This window comes from Macrotis lagotis, chromosome 3 (assembly GCF_037893015.1).
Source record: "Macrotis lagotis isolate mMagLag1 chromosome 3, bilby.v1.9.chrom.fasta, whole genome shotgun sequence".
NCBI classification, from domain to species: domain Eukaryota; kingdom Metazoa; phylum Chordata; class Mammalia; order Peramelemorphia; family Peramelidae; genus Macrotis; species Macrotis lagotis.
In genome coordinates this window covers 228,883,046-228,908,933 of record NC_133660.1, presented here as the reverse complement: position 1 = coordinate 228,908,933, position 25,888 = coordinate 228,883,046, and the positions used below count along the sequence as shown (strand labels likewise).

The window sequence follows — 25,888 nt, the reverse complement described above, 5'->3', positions numbered from 1 at the left end:
TTAGTACTGAAAACAGATACTCCAAGAGTGTACTTTCCAGTCCAAAAATAGGGACTTATTTTTAATCACCACACTGACTTTTCTAAACATTTCCAACGTAAATTCTGCTGCTTTATGGGATCAATCAATGAACTGGATTTACTAATATCCTTCCCAACCAGCCTTGGTGCTGTGGAGGAAACATAAAAATAACAGATGGGACTTTAGCCTCAGGGAGCTCATTATCTTGGGAAAATAGAGGAGAGGACCCCAAACAAAGGCCATGTGTAGGCATTTATAATCATCTCTGCTCCTCATAACACTTCAGTTCCTACCTATGTCTTTGTACTATCACCCATGTCTGGAATACTCTTTTAACTCTAAAAACCCCTCTTTTAAAGATGTATTTCAGATATCATCTTTTGCTTTTTCTAATCCCCATCAATTGTTCTGTGTTTTTTAGTTTTTGCAAGGCAATGGGGTTAAGTGACTTGTCCAAGCAATTATTCAGTGTCTATAGCTGAATTTGAACTCAGGTCCTCCTGATTCTAGGGCCAGTGCTCTATCCACTGTGCCAGCTGTTAATGCTGTCTCTCCTAAGTTTACAAATATTTATTTGTTGGGCATCTTTTATGTACTAGTCACTGTGCCAAAAGTAATCTCTGACCTCAAGAAGCTTACAGTCTGAAGAATACAAACACACAGAGAAAATATAAACTTTATATTTATTATAGATGATAGTACATATCATAGCATTATATAGTTATATAACATTATAGATTACATAATTATATGCCATAATTACATATTATGTAACATCATCTAGACATTTATATATTAACATGTTTTTATATGTAGTATACAATGATATTTACATGGAGTTGTTGACTTCCCCCTTGGAGTAGTTCATTAGACACAGAGTTTTATTCCTTCTGCCTGTATCCTGGGAGTCTAGCCCATGGGCTAGCACATGCTTCATTCTTTTTGAAAAAGAAGAAAAACTTGATTCTGATGAAATCATTGCAGAATCAGAATTCCAGTGCCTTTGGAGGTGGTTTCCCCTTCCTTGAAGTATCTGAGAAAAACCAGGTGCTTTTTGGTACACTGCAGAATGGATTCCGGTATGGGTCAGACTAAGGGTCCCCTCCGGTGCTGAGATGTTGTGTTCTTGCAGTCCTGAAAGTCATGACTGTGGGAAGCCTGGAAATGATTTGAATGGTCGCTGTCAACACAAACTACAGAAAATGTGGCACTGCCAACAGTTTCCATAAATGCCTGCTATGTTTACAATTTTAAGAAATGTAGAGAATTCAAGAAATGTCTCACATATGTAAAAATATCCATTGTAATAAAGAGTTTCTAACCTCTGAGTATTATACAGGGTGCAAGACCTTGGAAAATGCTTTCACAAACAGTTTTTACTCTAAGTCTATGAGATGGGGCAGGGATTTGGGCAAGTCACTTACTATCTCAAATGTAAAATGAGGATGGATGCAATGCTCTCCACAGTCTCTTTTCTCTCTAAATCTATGATCCTAAGAGAGAGAGGCAAGGGGCTGGACTTGTAATGATGTGGCATTAAGGAATTCCCAGATCAGGAAACGTGCTGATGGGAGGTCAGCATTTTCTCTGCTAGGAAAAAACCACCAATAGAGTTTTCTAGAGCATGGAGAGGATAAGTCAGGATCACACAGTAGGTAAATATTAAAGGTTTTACCCCAGGACCTGCTCTCTATTCACCATGCCACAGAACAATCGGATTCTTTTTTTACATAAGAAGGGGCAGGTAGATGGGGAGCAATGGAGAGAGTACCAGCCCTGGAGTTGGGAGGATCTGAGTTCAAATGTGACTTCAGATATTTGACTCTAGCTGTGTGACCCTGGGCAAGTCACTTAACCCCACTGCCTTGCCAAAAGAAAAAAAAAACATGAGGCTCAGAAAGAGGTGACTTACTTACCAAAAGGCATATAAGAAATCAGGGTCAAGTCTCCAAGACTGTCTACCTTCACACTACTCTTCAGAGGGAGACCACCGAGACTGAAATCTCACTCAACTGTTTCCCACATCAGGTCCCAGACCTCATCTAAAAACCACCATCGGGTAACACCTTATCATTGGTTTCAGGAAGCACTGGTCAATGGCTTAGGCCCGGGACCTACTCTTCTGTTACATAGTCATCCCACAGCTTTCAGTCACCAGTCAACCTTGGATCCTAAGGATATAAAGTCCAACTATCTTCATGCTAATGTGGGAAAGTGAGTAGTTTGGCTGAGATATTGGCTTGTTGAATTTCTATCAAGGAAGATTATGATCCCCCCCCCAAATTGCACTATGGGGTTCCTGAGAAGAGATTAAAAGCCAGGTCCAAGATGAGCAGAGAGCGAAGAGGGAGGAAGTGGACTTTCATCTACCATATTCTCATTTTTGTGTCTGCTCTTCCATACATAAAGGCAGTAAGGTAGGTTAGGGCTTAAAATGTGGATTTGAGCTTCTGCTCTGCTACAGACTCATTGAATGACTATAGACAAATTATTTCTTCTTTATGGGAATAATTTCATCTTTAAAATGAAGGAGTTGGATCAGATAACCTTTGAAGTCCTTCCTAGCCTTAAAATGTCAGGATTTTAAGATATTTAGTCTCTGGTCTGTACACTGGATCTGAAGACAGAAGAAACAGTCTTCTCACATTGTGTGATCCTAGACAAGTCACTTCCCCTCCATCTCAGCTTCTTCTTGCATCAAATGGGGCTAAGACATTTTTCTTCTGTTATAGTCTCCTCCAAGCACTTTATGCCATAGTCCAACTGGACTATATAAAGGAACATGCCCCCAAGACTTCCTTACTCTTGGAACTCACAGCCCATATCCCCTTTAAAATCCAGGTGCAAAAATCAACTCCTTCCTAGAACTTCTTGGTCGATGAAGAACTTCTTCCAGGCCTTACACAGAACTTTACAATATGCTTATCAAACAATATGATACATCATGTTTGTGTCTTATAGCCTTATTAGAGCACCATGAGAACAGGGACTGTCTTATTTAGTCTGGCTGATACCTCCAAGGCCAAATTCACAGGATCCTCAGCAGTGTCAAAGGAAAGAAAGGCAAGGACTGAAAAAAAGGCACTGAGATTTAGTCATTGAGATCACTGGCAACGTTGGAGAGGGCAGATATGGTTTAATGATGAAATCAGGCAGACTGAGGTAAAAAAAGACAGAAGGAAGGAATCTATGGAAGCTGGCATTCTTGAGGAGTCTGGCCATGAGGAACAGAGTTACGGTATGAGAGTTAGTGGGAAATGGATGAAGGGAGGATTTATTGGGGAGGAATTAAAAGGCAAGGATCTGTTTAGATTGTCTGCAAGTGGGATATTAGAGAGGACAATCCTCACATATCTTTGTAGAGGGAAGCTGTCTTGGTAAAAATGATGCGCCACCTCATCACGTGAGACAAAGGGTGGAGGCACTGGCAGAAGGTAGGGTGATATAAACAGAGGAGGAAGAGGAAGGGAGAAGACAAGTTCTTGGTGAAGGCCCCTTGGCTGAGAGGATAAGGGAAGGAGGGAGTGGAAGGTCAACCAAAGGAGTTTGGAGATGAAAAGTTTTGGAAAAAAAGGCTGGTGAGTGGAATATTAGTCAATTAGGGACTGGCTCATGCAGTGAGGGTTCATCTGTGACTGAAGCTTGGCAAGTCACTTTATTTCCCTATGCCTCAGGTTTTTTTTTAAATCTATAAAATGAGAATCCTCCTTTCACAAAAGAAACACATAAAACCAAGCTCATCTTAAGCTGGTATGCTTAGAATTATCTACCCCACAAAGAACCATGAGAGACTGTGTGGCAAAATAGGCTGAGAACCAGCAAAACTGGGCTCAATTCTCACTCGAACATATTGTTTATTCACTTTGGTAGCACTTTTCTGAAGCTCTCTATATAAAGTCGCTGAACATGTGGCTAAAATAGTAAAATTTACCATAATTCTCTTGGAGGTGGCCATAAATCTTGGCCCCCAAAAATTACTGCTTGATCAACAATAGGTATACTTGGATGACCTTTTGTGTCTCCTCAGCAGTCTGAAATTTTTTTTTCATTATCTCAATTTCTAACCTCCCTTTACTGTTGTCTCTTCCTAGTGTCCACCCCATCCCATCATCTGTTCTCCCCCTAAGAAATGTTTTGGTTTCAAGGTCAAACCACCCCATTAGCATCATCAGATGGCATATCAGAGTGTTTCCTAGTGGGAGGTTACACTTACCTAAAAAGCACATTCGGTGGGTGGACATTTTTTGAGCACTGCAGAGAAGTAAATTAAAGGTGGTGAAGAAAGATCGGAAGTTAGGGTTCTCCATAGGGCTAGTTATTTGCAGCTGGAAGTTTTTGTTTTAAGGAAAGTTTGAGAGCTAAGTATTTCAATTGATCAATCTTAAGACACTTCAAAGCAAAATCTTTTATTTAAGGACATTTTGTGCCAAGAATCCTAATAGATTATTCATCTTTTGTTCATGTTTTTCATTTTTATATACATACATATTTATACTTTTCTTGACAATAGCAAATTTAGTACAGAGCAATTCCTGATGAAAGATGATCAGACTATGAGACAAGGCCCCATCTTTATACCCACCCATCAAAATACTCACAGCTAGAGAAACTGGCCACCACATGAAACCATTATCACATTAATATTTTCCAACAATATCAGCCCATACTCATATAGACTGAGGTGTAGACATTCAATTGAATGTAAGTTTATCCAAAATGTCCATAATGCCTCTGGCTCCCATTTGAGATCACATTTAATATAAATAAATCACATTTTGGATGAAGAATATATGCAAATTCTTAGACAGTTTAATAAGCTTATACACAAAAGTTATCTTTCATTACCCAAACACTGACCAACTGGCAGTGCTGGTTTCTAACAACAGAGGTCTAAAAAGGCCTATACTGGGCAAGAACAATCCAAAACAGGTATGGATCTATCAGTCCTGGTTGGAAGGTGGTTTGCAAACATATCAGGAAATACTGGAATGAACTTTGGATCTTTAAGACAGCATTTGACCACTAAAGTAATCAATCTGGAATCAATAATTCAAGTAACTAATAAAAGAAAGTTAGTGAAACACATTAGCCTGATTCATTCAGAAGAAATGACAGACAACACAAGCAGCAGTTAGTAAATTAAAAGGTTCAAGGTTCCTTTATTGGTTAGAACCAACTCCCTAGCAATAGTCACAAATGGTTCCTGGAAAAAGCAGGTAAAATGCTGATGCAGCAAAAACCCTGAGCTGAGGCTGGTGAACTTGACTGGAAAACTATGGATTAAACAAAAAGACTAGCATCCTTCCCTTTTCTTCCAGTGGGAAGAAATAAAGAAAATGTCCTTCTGCTTTGAACTTGCTTCACCACCTATAATTCTGAAAATTCAAGTATGGTTGAGGTCCCAGCTTCCTGAGGACTTCCTACTTCTATTCCTTCTGTAAAAAAAAAAAACAAAAAAAAAAAAAAACCACTGTCCTTTGCCCTCATCCCACAGGATAGTGCTGCTCCTAATCTCAGTCATCCTCAAGTCACTGACAGAGCAGTTCCAGGATGCTCAGATGCCAACTTCTGATCCATTCCCAATTTCTGTTTTGGGGTATGAGCTGGTCTAAGTCTCAGAAGTCATTCCCTACTATATAAGGGATTTGGCACCTAGTCCTAATGAAAAGTTACACTTTCCCCTCCTAGACTCCCACAGGGCTAGAGGGCCAATGAAGCCGGGTTTCCTATAAAGCAAGAAGAGGCATATTTACTCTCCCTAGGTCTGACGGGACCTGGTCTACCCCAACCCAACTCTTGTACTTGGAACATGGCTAAGGAAGGGAAAATATCCCCAGTATAACCCATACTGACCAGAGGAAACTTATTGTCCCCAGAACAGTAACCTTATTATTAACACAAATCTAGAGATAACTCTAGATCACTAAAATAAAGAACCAAAGTGGCAATTTATCCTCACCATCATGAGGTTTCAGGGTTGAGCACAATTGGAAAGCGGTCATTTCTATTTATGACTAACTTAATACTAGGAGCATCACACATGACCCATGCACATGCATGCATGTGTACACACACACACACACACACGCAAAAAAAACCCCTCCTTTTGGTCCTTAGGAACAGGTATGGTTCTGAGCTACTAAGCTGAAAGAAGGAAAATTTTACCTAGAAAAATTTCTGAGATTCGTAAACATTTATCCTTTAAACTTAAACAAACATAAATGTATAGAGACTGAGGTATCTGTGCTGAGCATGGAGTTGTCTTGGAAGAGGATCAAATTTTATGATTTGTCTCTTGCAGAATACACCTATTTTGACCTGTGTTTTAAAAGCAAATCTAGAAATAATGACAAAGGCACTGTTCAAAATACAACTTTTTGTTGTTCTTAATGGACATAACATCCTAATGTTTCCTGAAGATATCTGTGGAAATCTGAATCAGCTTTCCCCATACTTGATATATATAAAAACCAATGCTCAGGGAACAAGCCCTGAGGTCAAGAAACATACCTTTAAAAGGGAACGGGCAAGGTAACCATATCTATAAAAGAATGTGAGTGTATGTCAACCATCTGAAACTCAGACCAGCATTCCAGTAACCAGATTCTAATTCCAAGCTCTATAAACAGTGGTCAAAAGCAATTAGGGCCCTTCCCTTACTGAGACACTGGAGTGGACTCCAGTCTTCAATTCTGTCACCAACCAACTCACTCAGTTGTGACCCTGGGCAAGTCACTACTTCTTCAGGTCTAAGCTTCCACCAACCCTCTGCTAAATCACAAAGGTGTTCTCTGAAGCAGTTAATGGAAAGGTATGAAGTCATTATTAATGAACAATACTAACAATTTTTACTATTCAGTTAACTGCTTTCGCTTTTCACATGGTACCAATACATTCCAACACAACATGTTGAATCATTCTGAAAACTGAGAAAACTACTGTCCTAAAATCCCGGTTCATCTGGTTAAGGTTTTGTTGATCAGCTCACTCTATCAATGAATAGGTTTGTCAAATTTGCTATGTGGCCAATGATACATGTGGTTTTTGCACAGAAGAGACCCCATATTTCTGAAACAGACTTAGAAGAGGGTTCAGTAGACAAGGGGAGTTTTTATGAATAGTTTTGCCATGTTAATGTCAAATAATTTGTTTTTCTTTGGTTGGACCCCACTGCTACTAGCTGGAAAAAAAAAAATCCCCTCTTCCTTTCCCAATATCTGACAAAGCTTTGAGAAATGCATTGGTGACCAAATCTCAGCAGCTCTGGGACTTTTCCCTTTTCAGGATCTGGAGCTATGGCCATGAGTTTTGAGGGTTACATATTCCTTCATGATTCAAAGTGTCTGTAAGCTAATGCCCAAGATACTTATCTCCTGTAGACCAGTGAATGAATTCTCACTGTGAATTAAAGATAAAGTAGGAGAAGAGATGATTTCATGGGAATTTCTCAGAATTCCCTTCAAGTCCCTTTTCACCATCTTTATCATTAAGAAAATTTTGATCCTTAAAACTTTCATGTTGAATTCATTAATTCCCTAATATTTCTTTATCTATCTTTAGATTGTTGCTATCCTCAGGGCTCTCTCTTCCTGGTTGGTGATCTTAAATATGCATCCACTTCTTAAGAGATAAAAATTAAGTTTTAAAGCCCTTAGCTTCAGGGTGTTTACTCCTCTGCTGTTTGAGAGTAGGAAACCAAAGTGCCTTCAAATATTTCTATCATTTTGTTCCCATTCAACAAAGATTCATTCTCTCTCTGAACTCCACCCCATGCCTGTGTATTTGGGGTAAATTATTACAATCAATTGAACTCTGATACAGTGCTTATTTAATTAAATGAAATTAAATCAAATTATCTACAATGATCTAGCTGTAAATTTAGTAAAATAACATCCCCATCATTTTTCATTTACTATTTAAAATTTCAATTTATTGTCAAGCTTTTAAGTCTACTCAAAAGTGTTCAAATAAACACAGCTCAACCTTCCACCCCACCCCCTGAAAAACCTGCCAAAGTTCATAGTCCAGGGCCTTCCTGTAACTTAATCTTGCATATTTTGTCTTCCTTGAATACACCAGTGTTCCTATATCACTGGGGTGGAAAAAAAAAGACTCAATTTCCTAATGAATAATAACTGATGGTAATAGTACTTTTTATTCCAACTTTTTATCAAAAGCTCCTCACACCTATTTTCTAACAACCTCACCCCTCTTCTTCTAAATTCTTTCCCTACATTACCCTTTCTTGGTAATCAAGAGGGTTGTGGGGGCAGCTAGGTGGCATAGTGGATAAAGCATCAGCCTTGGAGTCAGGAGTACCTGGGTTCAAATCCGGTCTCAGACACTTAATAATTACCTAGCTGTGTGGCCTTGGGCAAGCCACTTAACCCTATTTGCCTTGCAAAAACCTAAAAAAAAAAAAAAAAAAAAAAAAAAAAAGAGGGTTGTGTCCTGGGACGGGGAGGGGCCTGGATCCAGGTGATTTTACCTGGCACCACAAAGATTCAGACCCTTTGCCTCCTGCAGGTTCCTCCTGGTAGCAGCAACTTCCCTGAAGTAGAGAAAGCCCCAGATTAGAGACTTTCCTGAGGTGGGTGGAGAAGGGACAAGATACATTTTGCTATGGCCCAGTCAAAAAAGTACTCTTTTGAGACTAAGATTAAATGCTGGTAAAATGAGCAGCAGCTACCCACCTGCCCATCTGGGAATGACTTAGGTACTAGGACAGAAAGGCAAATTTCCCCTCTGCCTTCCATTGCAATGTTAGCCCAATGCAAAGGGATCTACTCTGCAGAAAGAACTCAGCAGCAGCACCAATGAATGACCACTGAATCATAACATCTACATGATTACAATATTACAAATTTCAGCCTACTTAAGATTATTCACTCATTATTTTTACCATTAATTTTACTAAGACAACTTAATATCCTTTTCTTTGTTAAAAAAGAGATGACTTCTCTCTGCTTACTAACAATTCTCAACTATTTCCCAAAGTCCCTGTTCTTTGTGGAAACAAGACTTAGCAGTTCAAAGGTCATTGGTAACATCTTAAAACAGTCTACAGTGAACAGTTCATCTTTCCTCCTAATCTGCATGGACAGAAGAAAGCCCCTTCCCCTCCTACAAAGGCATCAAATGCAGCCTCCCTTTTTGCATTGTTCCCTTTATGTTCTTTTCATTTAGCACCTCTGTTGGCAGACTCTAAGAGACCTACTCAAGTGTTCCTACACACTGCTCATTGTATTTCAGCTCCCTTACTAAGTACAATTCTTAGTGTTTGGTGCTGGTTTCTAAGTTATTCAGGAGACCACTCTTTCTTGATCAAAAACTGATACACTGCAGTCTCCTAAAACTTCATAACTAAATTTGGCTTTATACTCTCCCTGAATACTACACTTGGGGCTTTTGAGGAGCTAAAAAAGGGCCATATGATGACAGAAAGAATTATGAATTATGAATAGTCCAGACAGATGGCATTCTACTCTCTAGTCTCAAAAACAGAGCTCACCAGGAAGTCAAATGAGATTAGTAATCTGGGAAGATGAAAACAATAGTAATAGCCCCCCCACCCCCCAACCATTCCAATTAAGTGTTCAACAAAAAACTCACATGAACCATAAATTGAAAAATCAAGAATGTTTTCCTAACCCTGCCTTTCTTTGTCATGTTCCTAGTCCTGGAAGCTAAGAACACTCTAGGCAGAAGCTACTTCATATAATGCCATTTAACAGAAGGAAGTTAATGTTTTGTTTTGTTTTTCTGATGTTTCATTCTGGGATCTCTCACCCCAGACACTGCAGTTAGCTACTGGTATAGCTAGAATTGGCACAAGCAGATCAGGTAGGAGGAGGTTGGGGAACTGAAAGGCTTCTCAAAGGAAATCACTGCTAAACTGGAAAGAGTTAGTATCCATTGTAAAAGATAGCTTTCCTCTTCTTCTCCCCCCCCCCTTTTTATTGTAGGCCTTATATCCCCTCCCCCTCCTGCTTTTTCAAAAAGAATGGACCATGAGTGTATGTGTCAACCAAACCCAGCAGCAACCCAGGCTGTAAGCAATTCTTTGTCCCTGTTAAAGTCCCTTCTTGTTACAAATCAGACATGAATATGGTCCTTATACTTAAGAGAGTGAGTTAATTCTTGTGTCTAAGATATGTGGACTCAAGGTGAACAGCCATCTGCCAAGGTATAGAAATCATTGCTAATTAAGACATTCTGACAATAAAATGTATGGATCATTCAATACAGTCAAGAGCTGACCAGACATAGGATAAAAGAACAGCAAATTTTTATCCTAACAAACTGCAAATGAGATCACATTTGCTGACTTCAGAACAGAAATAAAAATAAGCATGGTAAACAATATTGTGCTCACATTTCAAGATCAAATTCAGAAATGAGTAGGACAATCTTCTTTTCTATCAGCATATTTATAAAACCAATGGAATGTACACTATTCCACTAGAGGGAACATGGGGAGGAGTAGAGAATCAGAAGTTACAGGTGCCATGAGCTGGGAAAATAAACTCTGGCAATACAGTTTAATGTCCAAAAAGTTCTTCATAAATAACACAAGATTTTTAACATGCAATCACTTATATTAAAAATGCCAGTGTTTCTCCATGTGACATACAACCACCGTCCAGAGTCATGAAATGTGACTTGCAAACAACTTGGTTCTTTGCTTTCCATAACCAAGAATGTTGGCTTAGCGGCTGCCAATTCATTATAAGGAATGCAGGTTATCATCAGAAAACATTTTAATTATATACAAAAGTGATTATCAGGATGATTACACAAAATACAGATGTAAATGTACACCTTCTATAGATTCGGGTAACAATGCTGTGCTTAGCAAATTCACTGTTTCTCATTGCACTAAAGAGCTTGGACTGAGGTGAGAGGCACTAAACAGCAAACTCCGATCACAAACTAGGGAAATATAAGAGAAGCACAAGTCAGAGCTATCTTCCTTTTGGACAAAAACCAACCACTATCGGTGGCTTTGGAATGAATGGTTCGCTCTTCTTACACCACTGCACCCCAAACGAGGACGTCATTAGATTTATGTGTGTTTCATAATCAAACTGAGTGGGAAAACAGGTTCCTTCTGGGCTATGATTGTGACATGGCAAGAGGCCTTGGCTGATTTACGTTTTACAATACACCCCATCTACAAGAGTAGAATTTCAAACTTGAGGACGAGCTTGAGAAACTCTCTCTTAAATCCTAGGAACTTTAAGTCCAACAAACAACACCTTCAGACGCCATTCTGCTGCCAATGCATTTTGAACATTCCCCAAAACTGAGGTTTTTAAAAAAGGGATTTAGATCCCTGATTTTCAAACTCTGACCAGGCATCATTTAATTCCATGAAGATCATTTTGGCATACTGCTCATATGGCTGCCCGGCGGCCTGGGAAGAAAGAACAGACAGACATCAGAAACTGGAGGCCTCTCAGTGAGTCTTACCTGGCCTTCCCTCTGGTCCCCACCCCAACCTCTCAAACACTAACCAGAGCCACCAAGCACAACTGGCAGTAGTTTAGTATTGGTCCCTCACCAAATGCCCACAAAGCAGAGTAGAAATTGCAGATGGGAGCTCCAGGGCCAAAGAGCTACAAAGGGTGGATTTGTAAATCAGAAAAGCTGTACCATCACAGACAAAGACATCCTGAACAGTCTGTTCTTTTACCTCTCTTCCAAATCTCAGCTGGTAAAAATATCTCAAGGTATTTGTTCTTGAGGTGAATGGGCTTTAACAATGGCAAAGTCTAACCCTGGTCTGGGATTATGAAGTTTCTCATCAGGAAACAACCATCAGGGTCAACTAGTTTCTTCAGGTACATAAATTCTTTCTCAATTCTCCTAGGGTTCAATGTGCAGGTAATAAACTCAGCAGTGTAGTTCACAAAGACAAAGGTACTGTAATACTGGCCACTGTCAGCAGGTATAATTTAATCATGGTGCCCCACAGCTGTGGCTTCACATCCTCAGCTATAGTCAGAGGTGACTCTCTCATTGATCCTCACAATGACCCTAGAAAGCTAATACCTGAGACCGAATTCTGCCCCATCTGAGAGACTCTGTCCTTAATAAATCTGTGGGCTAAATGATCATGCCTTGACTGAATTACCCTAGAGGAGCTAAGCTGGGCAGTCTGCCTGCAGTATCTCAGACCACAAGAAAGGTATACTCTCTCCCTACCTAGTCATTCAGCACAGGGGCCTTCTCCTGATTGCAAATTTGAACATACAATGATGAGATAAACAAGAAAGACAAGGAAAACAACTGAACAATTAGTCCTGGCCAATTATCTCAAAGCAAGGTACTAATAAATCTAAATAGGGGCAACATAAAGAACCTTCATTGTTTCCCCTTCCTTTCCACCCCCTCATAAGTCACCCCAGAGACATCCAGATGACATGGCAATCACAATAGTAAGTACATTATGATTTCATCTAACCCATCCTTAACTAGAACCACCCTCATCCTCCCATCCCTGCTCTTCAGTAACAACAGTGGCATACCCATGAAGCACAGACTTTTAAAAGTCAACATTTCTCCACCAGCACATGACAAATGATTTACAGAACAGAGCACACAAAAGACTAAGATTCAAATTTTTTAGTTAAATGTTAAGACTGCCTGGTAACATTGCATTTGATATAGTACAATATTTGATTACAAAATAGCCTTAGAAGAAAATGAGTTATTTGATAGAGCTCAAGGATCCATAATTAGATGTTATAAAATACTGAAAAAAAGCTTATACTTTAATGTTGATTTTAAAAAAAAATTAAAATTATTCTGCTTAGTGCCTGCAGAAATGATTGAAGTGCCTGCACTTGGCTGAAAAGCTTTTCCAAGTCCTCATATGCTGACTTCATAATGTATGGCAAAAGAAGACAGAGAGAGGAAGAGGAAAGAGAAGGGAGAGGAAAAATTCCATAGGTGCCCTGGATAGCTCACCTTGTCTGGATGCACCACCAGCACAGCTTTTCTATAGTACTTCTTCACCTGCTCAGGAGTCACCAGGTCTGCCATGCCTACTGGCTTCCACCTGCTTTCTCCTTCCCAAAGCACCATGTGCAGTGTGGAAATTAGTGCTCTTATATTTCTCTCTTTTCCTTCAATCCAATCAAGAAGCTGAGAAGGTATAGAAAAAGAAATTTATTCTGCATATCTACACACTCCAAAATGTTCAATTCATTCACAAAATTTTTTGTGTGAAAACTCTTTCCACCAATGACTATGTGCTTATCTTTTGTAGCTTACAGTCTTTTGTCAGACCTCTATCCACAATTTTAAAGAGGAAAAAAATTATGGCCATTAACAGGTCTAGACCAAACAACTTTTATCTTAGAATTAGCTAAAATAAACAAGATTTACTACATTAATAATGTAAACAAGAGTTCTAGAACTGTTTCAATTCAAGTAAAAATATCAAGACTTTGCAAAAATAATAATTTGAGATGTCTCTTCAAACAGTACAGGAACTATGGATTTATAAACAACTGATGCTATAATTACTCATCTCTACATCAAAACCAGTGTTTTAAACTACTAGAAAACACTTTTTGACCTAGTTTGTTTATATTTAAATACAGTGGAATTGAAATTTTCCACTTATTCCAACTGACCTACAGGAATTAATTAGTCCTAGGTTAATAAGATTTTGATACTCCTTGAAGACAAAAAGAACCACCATTCAAAATAACAGCCTCTAATCAACTTGAATGTAGTTGAAATACAAAATGTTGGAGCTAGCAAAGACTTATAAAATCATCTAGTATGTGTATACACACACACACACACCAAGGTCACATAAATAGGTGATTCCAAGACTGGAATCCAGGCCTCATTTTCCATTATCAGATTTGATCCTGAAAATAGTTATAGATTATAATGAATAATCTTTTTTACTAAGGTTCAAAAACTACCTAAATCGAAATTGCCTGTTGGTTGTCAGAAAGAGCTTCTGCTCCTTTCTTCTAGGCTCTATTGACCCTGTTCTGTTGGCTTTTGCCACTACCCTGAACCACAAAATGAGATAGGAGGGCCCTAAATCTTCATACAGTCAAATGACTACTTTAATAACACATGATTTGACTTTGTTTTTAATCACTAAATGTGCCCATTCAGTGCCAGTAATGGGGAATGTACTAATAATAATACTCACCATCTTGATAAAGTAGCCCATTTCACTTCTGAGCAGCTATAACTAAACCTGTCTCTCTATAATTTCTACCCATTGTAGTCCTAATTCTTCAATACAGATTCAAATACACCAAACTTAAATCCTGTTCTACATTGCAACTCATTAAACAGTGAAAAGTAACGATCATGCCTCCCATCCTGCCCCTCCCACCCTGTCTTTTTTCTCTCCAAGAGAAATAAAAATTCTCAGTTTATTCAACATAATTCTTTATGGCATGGTTTTAAACATTTTCATTATCTGGTTAGCATTCTCTGGATATACTTCAGGTTTTTAGTGATTCTTCTCAAACTGGAGATAATACTCTACATGAATCTAAGAAACTCAGAGGTCAACAGGACTATCATGTTTCTTACTCTAGACACCATATTTCTATTAATGCAGTCTAATGTCATATTATTATTAGTGATCATACTGTTAAGTCATACTAAATTTGTTGTCTACTAAAATATTCTGGGTTTTTTCTCACATGAACTAGTGATTAGCCATAATTTTTCTATTTCTGTATTTATGAGACTGACTTCTGTTTTATTATTTTTTAAACTGTGAATTAAACATCAAATAAGGTGTTTCCATAAACAGAAGTTTCATGTGAAACTGCAAATCTCTTGTTAAGCAAAAGCTTGCTTTTCTTTTAAAGCATAATATAAATTCAACATGTAACTTTCAATGCTGCCTTGCTTTGATTCCTTTCGGCTTTCTGTTTTCTTCTGTGCAAAAATGTTTCAATGACTCCCCCTTTGGGGGGGGGGGGGGAAGAGAACTCTATTCCTAATCCCTAAAAGGAAAAGGAGAGAGGATCTTTGTAATAAATGATAAAGAGCAAGATTTTTATCTGCACCTATTAAATTTCATCTTATTAAAATGACTCATTTTACTGAAGTCTGATTTCTTCACCCAATTAAATGAGCTAAACCCTCCTAGTCTCAAGTTTTACTGAGTAGACCATCCAACATGAATTTCCTCATCTTTTTCAGTCTATTCTTCATCACTGTTTTCCTTTTCCTATTGCCTGCCCTCCATGCCTTCCATTGTCTCTTCCAAGAAGTCTGCCTTTAAATCATCTTTCCTCCATTCTCCCCCTCCATCTTAGTCTCAATCAACTTCAATCTCTCTGCATCCATTCATGTCTTCTCTGCAGTCTACAAACATCCTAGGTTCTCCCTAATTCTTAAAAATCTTTCTCTTTTCCACAAAATATCATCAGACTAGTAAAAGCATTTATTAAACACTTCCAAATAAATTTAAGTAAGAGTAAAGACACTCCCTGCCCTCAAGGAGCTTACACTCTAATGAGGGTAGAATCACGTTACAAGTGAGCATGGCTGACCTGGGATCTTCCTGAAATGGAGGCTCCAGGGAGGCATTCGCTAATCAGAAAAGGGGGCCTGAAGGGGCACAAGTGGAACAGCCCAGAGTCAAGACTAAGCGGAAGTGACCAGGGCATGCCCAGGCAATTCCCAGCATGGAGATTCCTTTCACAGTCTAACTCCAGGGAGGGGGAGTGGAGGGAAGACTCTATCTTCTACTTTTTCTCCTCCTCACCCTTACTTTGTAATCCCTTGCAATCTAGCTTCTGTCCTCATTGCTCAACTTAAACTGGTCTTTTCAAAGTAATCAACAATCTCTTGATTGTTAAGTCACCCTTCATCCTTCTTGACCTCTCCACATCTGATACTACTGACCAAGGGGACAACTAGATGGCACAGTGGGTAGAGTGCTGACCTAAGTTCAAATCTGACCTAAGACACTAAATTAGCTGAGTGACTTTAGGCAAGTCATTTATCTCTGTCTCATATCCAGGGCCATCTCCAGTCATCCTGAAATATGACCATGTCATGGCCCTGCTCAAGAACCTTAAGTGACTCCTTACTGCCTCTTAAAGGAAATATAAATTCCTTAGTTTAGCATTAAAAGACTTCAAAATGTGGTTCAAGTCTAACTTTTCAGGTTTATTTCAAATTCCTTTCTTCAAGCATTTTCTATTCCAGTTTCTTTAAATTTAATTAACTTCTTCGGTTTGACATTCTATCTCTCCCTTTTCTTCCTTTGCAAAGGCTTGGAATGTGTTCCTTAATCACTTCAGTCTCCTAAATTCTTAAGCTTCTTTCAAGGTTCTAGTCTAAGGCAAGCCTCTCTTGATCTTCTTGGTTAGTGTTCTTCCCTTCCCCAAATTATCTTCCATATAATTACTGGGTCAAATACAATACTCCCTCTGAAGGCAAGAACCAGTTTTCACAATGTTTTTGTATCCCTAGTACCTGCCCATAGACAGGAAGAAAGTAGTCACTGAACCCCCCCCCCCCATCACTCTTTGTTTCCTGCTAAATATCCAAAGAGAACACTCTGATTCCCATATATTACTGACCCTTGGCAACCTGAAGGAGAATCATTTTATCAAAGAAAAAAAGCTTCTTACTAGTTCTAAGTCATTCCCTACAAACCCTTATTTGATAGATCATGTAGCTGAGGTTTAGAGAACTGGACCCACTTTCATTTTCCACAATATCAACTCAACAGCCCACCCTCTCTTGGTTGCTGTATGCTCTGCTCCCTTGGTTGGCCTCATCTCTCTTTGATCATTCCTCAGTCTCTTCCAATCTTTAAACATGAATGCATCCCTAATTCCTTTCTTAGATCATTTTTCTTTTTCTCTCTATATTCTTTCCCTTAATGGTTACCACCACCCCACCCACCCCCAATCATTACCCCCACCATTCTACCCAATAGCTCTCTTCAGAATTGCAGCTTGCCTGCTGGACTTCATATCTGGGATCTGCTATCCACCTCAAATTCAAATTCAATGATTTCTTAAGAGCCTTTCCAGATAGGCTGTGAAGTCATATGTACAACAAGAAAACACATTTATATAAAGAGTGAAGATTAACAAATAATTTTCTCCAAAACAACCCTCCACCAATCAAATATCACAAGCATTATAATCTCCATTTTATGAATAAGGAACTGACTCAGAGAGGAAAGGTAAACTGGCAAAAGTCAAGGCCTAATTTGAATTTGGGTCTCCTGACTCCCAGCACAATGCTCTTTGCACTACCATGCCACTATTCCTTCTGAACCGGAAGAAATTCAGTTCGAGTTCCAAAACTACTCTCAACACTACTCTTGCTTCCAAACAGATTTTCCTGAAAACATTTCCATCCTCTCAGTCTCTCAGACTCACAAGTCCATGAATTCTCTTTGACTCTTGCCATTTCCTCAATCTCCAAGTCTAATCACCAAGATCTGTAGCTTCTATTTTCACGGTTCAGAGTTTTCCCATCTGTCCCCTCCCTTCGAAAGTCATTGTCCAAGTTTAAGCCCTCATATGGTCACCTCATCTATCACTAAAGCTTGCTTTCTGATGTCTACCCTCTGATCATGAGAGCACAGAGAAGTTAGGTGACTTGCCCAGGGTCACACAGTAAGCATCTGAGGCAGAAACTGAACCCAGGTCTCTTCTTGGAATACAAGTTTAATGACCTATATCACTGTACCCTAGGTGCCTCCAAAGCTACTCCATCTCTAGAGGCAGTTGCAGGGTACAGTGGATAGAGTACTGGACCTGGAGTCAGGAAGACCAGAGTTCAAAACCACCCTCAGACTCATACCGGCAGTGTATCACAGAGTAGGCACTTTTATCTGCCTCAGTTTCTTCATCTGTAAACTTAGGCTAATAACAGGACCCATTTTCACCATTCCCTCTGCTCTCTGGCCATTACCTGAATATGCTCTTAATGAATTTCTCTGATCATTTCACCCCTCTTACCCCCAACATTTTCAGAAACACTGCATTGTCTACCAAACCAAACATATGCCACAGCAATGCAGGTTTTCACAATCCAGATCTACCTTACCCTCCCTATGTTATCTTCTCCAAACTGGCTGCTCTGCCCTTTCTCGTCTCCAGACTCTGGCTGTCTTCCTGATGGGCTCTCATTCTCCAGCTCCATCTAAAAAGGGTGTCCCCAGTTCACCCCACTCCTTCCTTCAAAGTCTAACTCAAATGCCATCTTTCTTCCCCAAAGCCCTTTCTTAATTTGCCCCTATGCTCATAGTGTTCTCTCCCTTCTCAAATTTCTCTGTCTGGACCTCTCTTTTACAATTAACCCACTCTCCTTTGTACCATAGTTATTTATGTACGTATCTCTTTTCCTTCATTAGATTGTGAGCTCCATGAGAACAGGGTCTGTGTCATATCTGTCTGTCTCTTCAATGCCCAGCACAGTCTTGCAAACAGTAGATACTCGATAAATATTCCTGAAATGAAAGTGGGTGGTCTGAGGATTTCTGCAGCCCCTTGTTATCAGTCTCTTTTTACTAGTCTCATTCAGTATCTTGGCCCCAAGGAATAGTAATCATTGCTTAAGTTGGGTATTTTATGGAAATAGATACATAGAAAATACAGATGTCTTAAAATTTTTACTGAATTTAATTATAAGAAATAGAGTTGTGTATTAAGTGTTTTTACTCTCCAAAAGAAATCTTGTAAATTTGGAGAGCTAAAATCATTTTCTATCACCAGTAACAGTAAAAATTCATTAGTTAGTCTTATTAGTTTTTTTCTTCTTGCCCCTTAAGTATGGGTACATCTCTTGAGAGCCTATTTTTAACATTCTCTTCTCTCCCTATTCTATCCTCACTCTCAAGTAGATGTGTTTTCAGTGGTTTCAACAGAATTACTTCAGTGGAAGAGGACTAGATTTGAAGTTAAAGGGCCTGAGAGTGTGTGACCATAGGCAGGTCATTTAGTCTCTCTGTGCCTCAATTTCCTCACTTGTAAAATGAAAGAGAAGGCCTCCAATGATCATTTCTACCAGATGACCTTACACCCACCCTTTCTCCTATTCTCTAGACCCAATAATTATAACTGCCTGTTATTTGTCTTTGCCTGACTGTCACCTAAATGTACCTTATACTTAATATAAATAATTTCACCATCTTTCCCCTAAGATCTTATCAATTACCTGTTTTTGGTAATGGCAACACTACCATTCCAGTAACTCAGGCCCCAAACCTGAGAGTCAATTTGATTTCTCTTCCTCTTTTGTCCTCTGCGTCCAAGCATTGGACAGGCCTATAAATTCTCTTTTAGAGGAAGTTCCTATATCTATCTTTCCTTTCTTTCACACTTCCAACACCCAAGGTTTGGTCCACCACCTCTTGCCTGGGCTTCTACTAAAATATCCTCCCTAACTGACTCTAGGTTCTCATCCTTCACACAATTACCAAATATTACCAAATTACCACATTATAACAATTAACAAAATAATAAAATTCAGATGGGATTATGTAAAGCACTTTGTCAACTCTATGTATTATCTATGTATGTGTAACATCAATACATATATATTACCTAACAGTTTCTATTATTATTATTTAGGACAAATCGGTGTATAATTTAACCGTTTTACTTCCTTAGCCGTAAAACGGATAAAATACAAACTCTTTAACCTACTATTCAATGACCTCCACCTAATTTAACAGGTTTATTTTATTCCCATTTCTCTTCAGGTGTTCTAAATTCTATCAAACTACATTATTAGTTGCTCCCTGCTCCCTTCAGTCCTCTCATGCCTCTATTCAGGCCAGATCATCATCTGAAATCATCTTCTTCTAAAGTACAAGTCATGAGCCAGTCCCTTGACAAAGCCTTTCTTGAGCCAACACTGATGAAATTCATAGTTCTTCACATTTTTCATATTACCACCTAGTTCTCTCTTTTGCACTTATCATATTCTACTCCTATGTGTACAAGCTCTGGCCTCCTCCCATTAAAATATAAGTTTCCTGAAAAGAAGTGCTATATCTCCATATCAACACAGTCCAACACAGTTCACTTCATATCAAAAGTATTTAATGTTTGCTGAAATGTGGACATATCATAGGTATCTACCTCTCATAATTCCTTTTCTGTAAATGGGAATAACAAGAGCCTACTTCATAGGGTCAATTGAAAGGGTTAAATGAAAAATGTCACATGCAGGTTAGCTATTATTTATACTAAATTCAGAGTATGAAAGTATTTTATTTCTCTAAAATAGTCACTGAAAATTCTGAGCTAAAAGAAAAACTATGGTGGGACTCTAGTCTCATTTGTAATTTAATGTAACAATCCTTTTTAGAACATCCTTGGTAAAACGAAAAAATCAAGGAAAAATGCTATTGTTGACAAATCAGCACCTAGTTTCTACTTGAGCCACTTCCTGACAAGGCAGCCTTACCACTGTGGGACTGGCTTGGTTTTATAGAAATTTCTTTCATTGACTGAATTGTAACTTGCTTCCTTATATAATGTCAATCTGTTAGTTGCCATTCTTTTCTCTAGAGCTACAAAGAATTATTTTGTTTTTTTCTCAAAGACAACTTTTTAAATAGCTGAAGATAGCTGCGAGAATTTAAGCTCCTTCCTGTACAAGCAGAGATTGTCATTTTTTCTTTGTATGAACATCACCAGGAAAAAAGTCTTGAATAATACCAGGCAGTTGATATCTATTGTTGAAGTGAATTTTCTCCTTATTCTCATCTTCTCCTGACAAAAAATTTCCATCACCCTCATTTGTACTTAAAATGATCATTTCATGCCTCTTCACCATTCTAGTTTGTCAATCTCCTTCCACAAGCCTCCAAACATTGCCTGTCCAGAGGTCCTACTACCCTCATTAAATTTCTATACTTCTATTCTTGAAGCCTAAAGTAGAGTTATGGGATTTTTCAAGATCCCTACCTATGCTGCTAAAGGTGCATTAAGCTCCATCCAGAATTCCAGGGGATAGGAGTATCTTCTAAGCATAACTTGGTCAAAGTTTTTAGACTTTTGCTTGATAATACAAAACAAAACATAATTATTTTAGCTGTGGCTTATATCTAAATTAATGGAGCATTGTCTTGTATAGAGCTCTACAGGGTAACATCTAAGAAAAGCATCTTCTTTACTACTTATGACGTAATCTAGATTATATAAACCATCTTTCAACCCATAAATAAAATCCTTTAAAAGTAATTTTGGTGGTGCAGTGGATAGAGCACTGGTTCTAGAAGCAGGAGGACCTGAGCTCAAATCCAGCCTCAGATACTTCATACTTACTAGCTGTGAGACCTTAGACAAGTCGTTTAACCCCACTGCCTCATAAAAACCTAAATAAATGTGGCTTTGTTGTATATATATATCTTACAGCTTATATGACATCCTGTAATAAAATTTTTTAATACCATACCCCATGCCAGAAATGGACTTAAATGGTCAAACCTTTAATTTGAGAGGATCCATATCTTTAGACAACTCTTGCTTTCTCATTTCAGCAATTGTCTTTGGTCCTTTTTTATCAGATTTAGATGAAAATCCTTGATTGGGTAACAGATCTTCAAAATCATTTTCTGAAACTTTTGGCTTTTGAGCTAAGACAGAAGATAAAATTTTTTTTTAAGTTAATCAATTGTGTAACCCTTCTTAAAATTATATTTTCCCACATGAAAAACTACCTTTTTAAAAAAACAAAACACACACACACACACACACATACACACAAAAAGGGAAAAGGAGGAAGAAAAGAGTCAATAGAAGGAAGGTTAAGGAGGGAAAGAGAAGGATGCAACTCAATGCAATTACTACTTTTTAAAAAAAATTTATTTAAGGCAATGGGGGTTAAGTGACTTGCCCAAGGCCACACAGCTAGGCAATTATGAAGTGTCTGAGGCCAAATTTGAACTCAGGTCCTCCTGACTCCAGGGCCAGTGCTCTATCCACTGCACCACCTAGCCGCCCCACAATTACTTCTTAAACTCTGGAATAGCCAGCCATCTTCTAAAAAGCATGTTACACAAAAAAGGAAAATCATGCTTGTCTCTGAAAAGCTGACAATCTGGTGAGTTGATACAAACATATTTGTAAAGAGGAAGCATAACCTGAACAATATACTTGTTTATTGTTCAGTATTCATTCTGTCAGCTCTACATGATTCTATGGACTTTGTGCATGCAATTTGCCTGCCAAAGATACTGGAATACTTTGTCATTTCTTTTCCAGTGTATACCCATTTTGCAAATAAGGAACTAAGGCAAACAGGGTGACTTGCAAAAGGTTATTACAGTATCTGAGATCAAATTTTAATTTTCCTGACTCCAGGAAAATCTACTGCACTAAAATGCTCTAGATGCTCCAGAACAACGATTATTAAGACACATGCTTTTAATAAGAAGTCCAACAAATATCTAGTTTTCTGCAATTGGTGTAGTTTTTAGACAATCAAAAGTATATATAATCACTAGTCTAGGACAACAAAAGCACACTTTCCAGCATAAATTTTGGGTTTTTTTCCTTCAAAATGGCCAAATAATTCCCCATAGGGAAGTGGCATTATTTCACAGAATCCTTAGATACAGCTCAATATGCACCATTTAATCAATTTAACATTCTAACTCTGTTCAAGCTATTTCCTTCCCCACCTCCACCAATGGATTCAAGAATGATTTCCAGGAACAACTAGGTGGCACAGTGGCTAGAGCACTGGCCCTAGAGTCAGGAGGACAGGAGTTCAAATATGGCCTCAGACACTTAAAATTACCTAGCTGTGTGACTTTGGGCAAGTCACTTAACCCTATTGCCTTAAAAAAGAAAAAAAAAAAAGGAATGATTACCAGCTCAAAGATACTTTAGGACCAAAAGAATTAAAATACCTGACACTTTAATATGGCTTATTCAAAACAACTACCTGTTGCTCCAGGTAATGAATATACTTATCTGTCTGTCAGGACCAGAGAGAATGTAAAAATACAATATTAATTGTCATATCTAGCCTTTTTTCTTATTTACCAACCATCCAGCTGTAGTAACAAGCCCAAAGGATTTCCTTTCTATCCATAACACTATACATCATCTCCATCTACTATCTAAGTCAAGTGAAAAAAAAAAACAGTACCTCAGTAAAAAAGTAATACTGTAGGTCATTTCCCTTGAAGTCTCCTAAATCTAAACCTCAGATTAAATTTTGTTGGTATATTGCAAAATAAGAGAAAATTTAGGGATCTGACTGAGGTTCCCAAATCAACACGTTAGTTCAGCAAATTAAAGCTGAATTCTGAATTCCTGAGACAAAATTCTACAAATGTCTCCTTTATCTAACTAAAACACTAGAACCATAAATACCTTTTGATTGAAAATAGATCTCATGGAACAGAAACTCTCAGAGAGAGGAGGCTGGTGCTCCCCCAGTCTCTGCCCTGAGCAAAGGGCTTGGGCTTTGGTAATCCCAATGGGACATTCCCCCTTTGTAAATCCCCAGAAACCAGCCTCCAGCCCTGGAAGAGAAAGGGGAAGACCCTCTGCCCCTCTGGGATCCTACTCCCTCCTCAGCTACAGAGGATCAAGGTCTGACTCCAGAAGGGACCCAGAGCCAGAAACAATGGCCCCTGGGAGCCCCAGTCCCCCAGCCCTGGTATGACCAGATGGCGTAGTGGATGGAGCACTGGCCCTGGAGCTAGGAGCACCCGAGCCCAAATCCAGACCCAGACACCCAACAATCACCCAGCTGTGTAACCCTGTGCAAACCACACCAACCCCATTGCCCTGCAAAAAACAAAAAACAAAAACAAACAACAAAAAAAACAAAGTAAAATAAAATACTACTAATAATAGTAGGGGCAGCCAGGTGGTGGACAGAGGACTGGCCCTTGAGCCAGGAGCACCTGGTCCAAATCCAGCCTCAGACACCCAACAATCACCCAGCTGTGTGGCCCCAGGCAGACCACCCAGCCCCATTTGCCCTGCAACCCCCCCCCAAAAAAATAGTTCCAACACCACCAGCTCTGTCATGGGTGGATCACATTCTTTATGATAAGTCCATCACAAAAGTTACTTCCATATTTTTCCACCGTTGTCTTTGCTGATTGCAACTCCCTCCATTCATACTTCTCCACTACCATATACTATATTTTCTCTCTCCTTTCACTCTGACTCTGCTGTAGGGTAGCTGAGTGGCACAGCAGACAGATCCACGGCCCTGGGGCCAAGAGGCCCCGAGTCCACATACCACCCCTTAGGCCCAGTGTCCACCTGGCCCTATGGTCCCGGACAGACCATACAATCCCAGCCGCTTGCAAGAAGTAAAAAAGAAAATGTGTTATATCTGACCACTCTACCCCCATGGTCCATCCTCTCCTCCATCACTAACATCCCCCCCCCTTCCCCCTGTCCCCCTTCTCTCCTTCTTATTCCAGATGTCTATACCCCATTGAGTATATATGCTGTTTCCTCTCCTAGCCACCTCTGAAGAGAGCTAAGATTCCCTCATTCCCCCTTGCCTTCCCCCCTTCCATATCATTGCAATAGCTCATTGTAATAAAGAAAAATCTTATTATATGAAAAAAAAATAGATCTCATGGATGTAGCTCCTCACAGCAATTTAGAGAGCTAGGACAACCCTGGGAGACCTGTTATGGATAACACCACCCACATCCAGGCAAAGAAAACAAACAAAAAAACAAACTATAGAATCTGATTAACACTATGTTCACATTTTAGAAATTTTTTCTTATGCTTTTATCTCCTATCCCATTTTTTCTTTCTTTTCCCTCAGTCCTAATTCATCATACAGAAAATAACTAATATGTAAACATATTAAACACAAAGATATATTAACAACAATCAGTAGACTGTACCTCTAAGGGGGCAGTAGGAAGGGAAGGTGGAAGAAAATAATATAACTTATAAATATATATGTGAATGAAAATTGAAAAATTTTTGTAACATATAATTGGAAAAATATCAATAAGAAAAAAATAAATTAAAAAAAGAAAGTAGACCTCAAGTTAATTTGGATTTATTTCTCCCCTACATTCCCATGTAAGTTCATCAAAATGGAGTCCAAGTCATTGAAAACTAATACTTGTTTCACATTTCATTGCTTCTCTTCTAAACTCAGGTTTAAGAAAATTCGTATACTAAAAACAACTATGACTTACCAAAACTAGGAGCTCTAATGCCCCTTTCTTCTCGTCCTCCAATAACACTGAAGTTCACAGAATAATTAGGTTTCATCTGTGGACTGGATTTGGTTTGTTGTGATTTTGCCTGGGAAGGCCATGATGGAGCATAGTTTGAGGGTCTTGTCTGCCACGGGCTCCCACTTTTTGAAGACTGAGTTGCTTTTGAGGCAAATCCACCAGGAGAAAATCCACAAGAAGAACCTGAAAGAACAGGGTGGTTTTCTTGGAAAATTAATACTACTTCTGACGTCATTGTCTGAAAAATCAGTGAAAACAATGGCAGAGCAATACATTTTTGGAGTGAAATACATTTTTAGAGTGAAAATCAATACACTTAGCTTTCAATTATTCACAATGCTCTGGATACAGAGAACACTGTTAACATAACTCAAAGACATTAGAAGTCTCCATTTCTCCTATAGTCTATTAAAGAATTGCAAACAATGTGTTTAACATGTTAGTGCATCTATGACCTATATCAGATTGTCTTGGGAAAGGAGAAGGGAAGAGTTCCGAGAAGGGAGAAAAATTTGGAACTCAACAATCTTACAAAAATGAATGTTGAAAATTACCTTTCCATAGAATTGGAAAAAATACTAATAAAGGATTCCTAACAGAAAATATACTGTGTTAGACCACAACTAGGATACTTTGAATTTTCAAGGTTAC

The 25,888-nt window shown here is 38.7% G+C and overlaps 1 protein-coding gene across 3 annotated transcripts in view; it reads right to left on the bottom strand.

Moving 5' to 3' along the window:
- Nucleotides 1–849: 849 nt before the first annotated feature.
- GAK (cyclin G associated kinase) overlaps nt 850–25,888 on the bottom strand; it is a 145,853-nt gene continuing 120,814 nt past the window's right edge. The window contains exons 25-28 of one of the 3 annotated variants that reach the window (XM_074230101.1): nt 25,196–25,420; nt 21,486–21,634; nt 12,994–13,170; nt 850–1,179 (exon numbers count right to left, since the gene is read on the bottom strand). In XM_074230101.1, the coding sequence (XP_074086202.1) occupies nt 1,108–1,179; nt 12,994–13,170; nt 21,486–21,634; nt 25,196–25,420 (623 nt within the window). In that variant the 3' untranslated portion in view covers nt 850–1,107. Of the gene's footprint in view, nt 1,180–4,407; nt 11,438–12,993; nt 13,171–16,956; nt 18,497–21,485; nt 21,635–25,195; nt 25,421–25,888 lie in introns of those variants that run through there. The other 2 variants (XM_074230100.1, XM_074230102.1) reach the window with 2 other exon arrangements.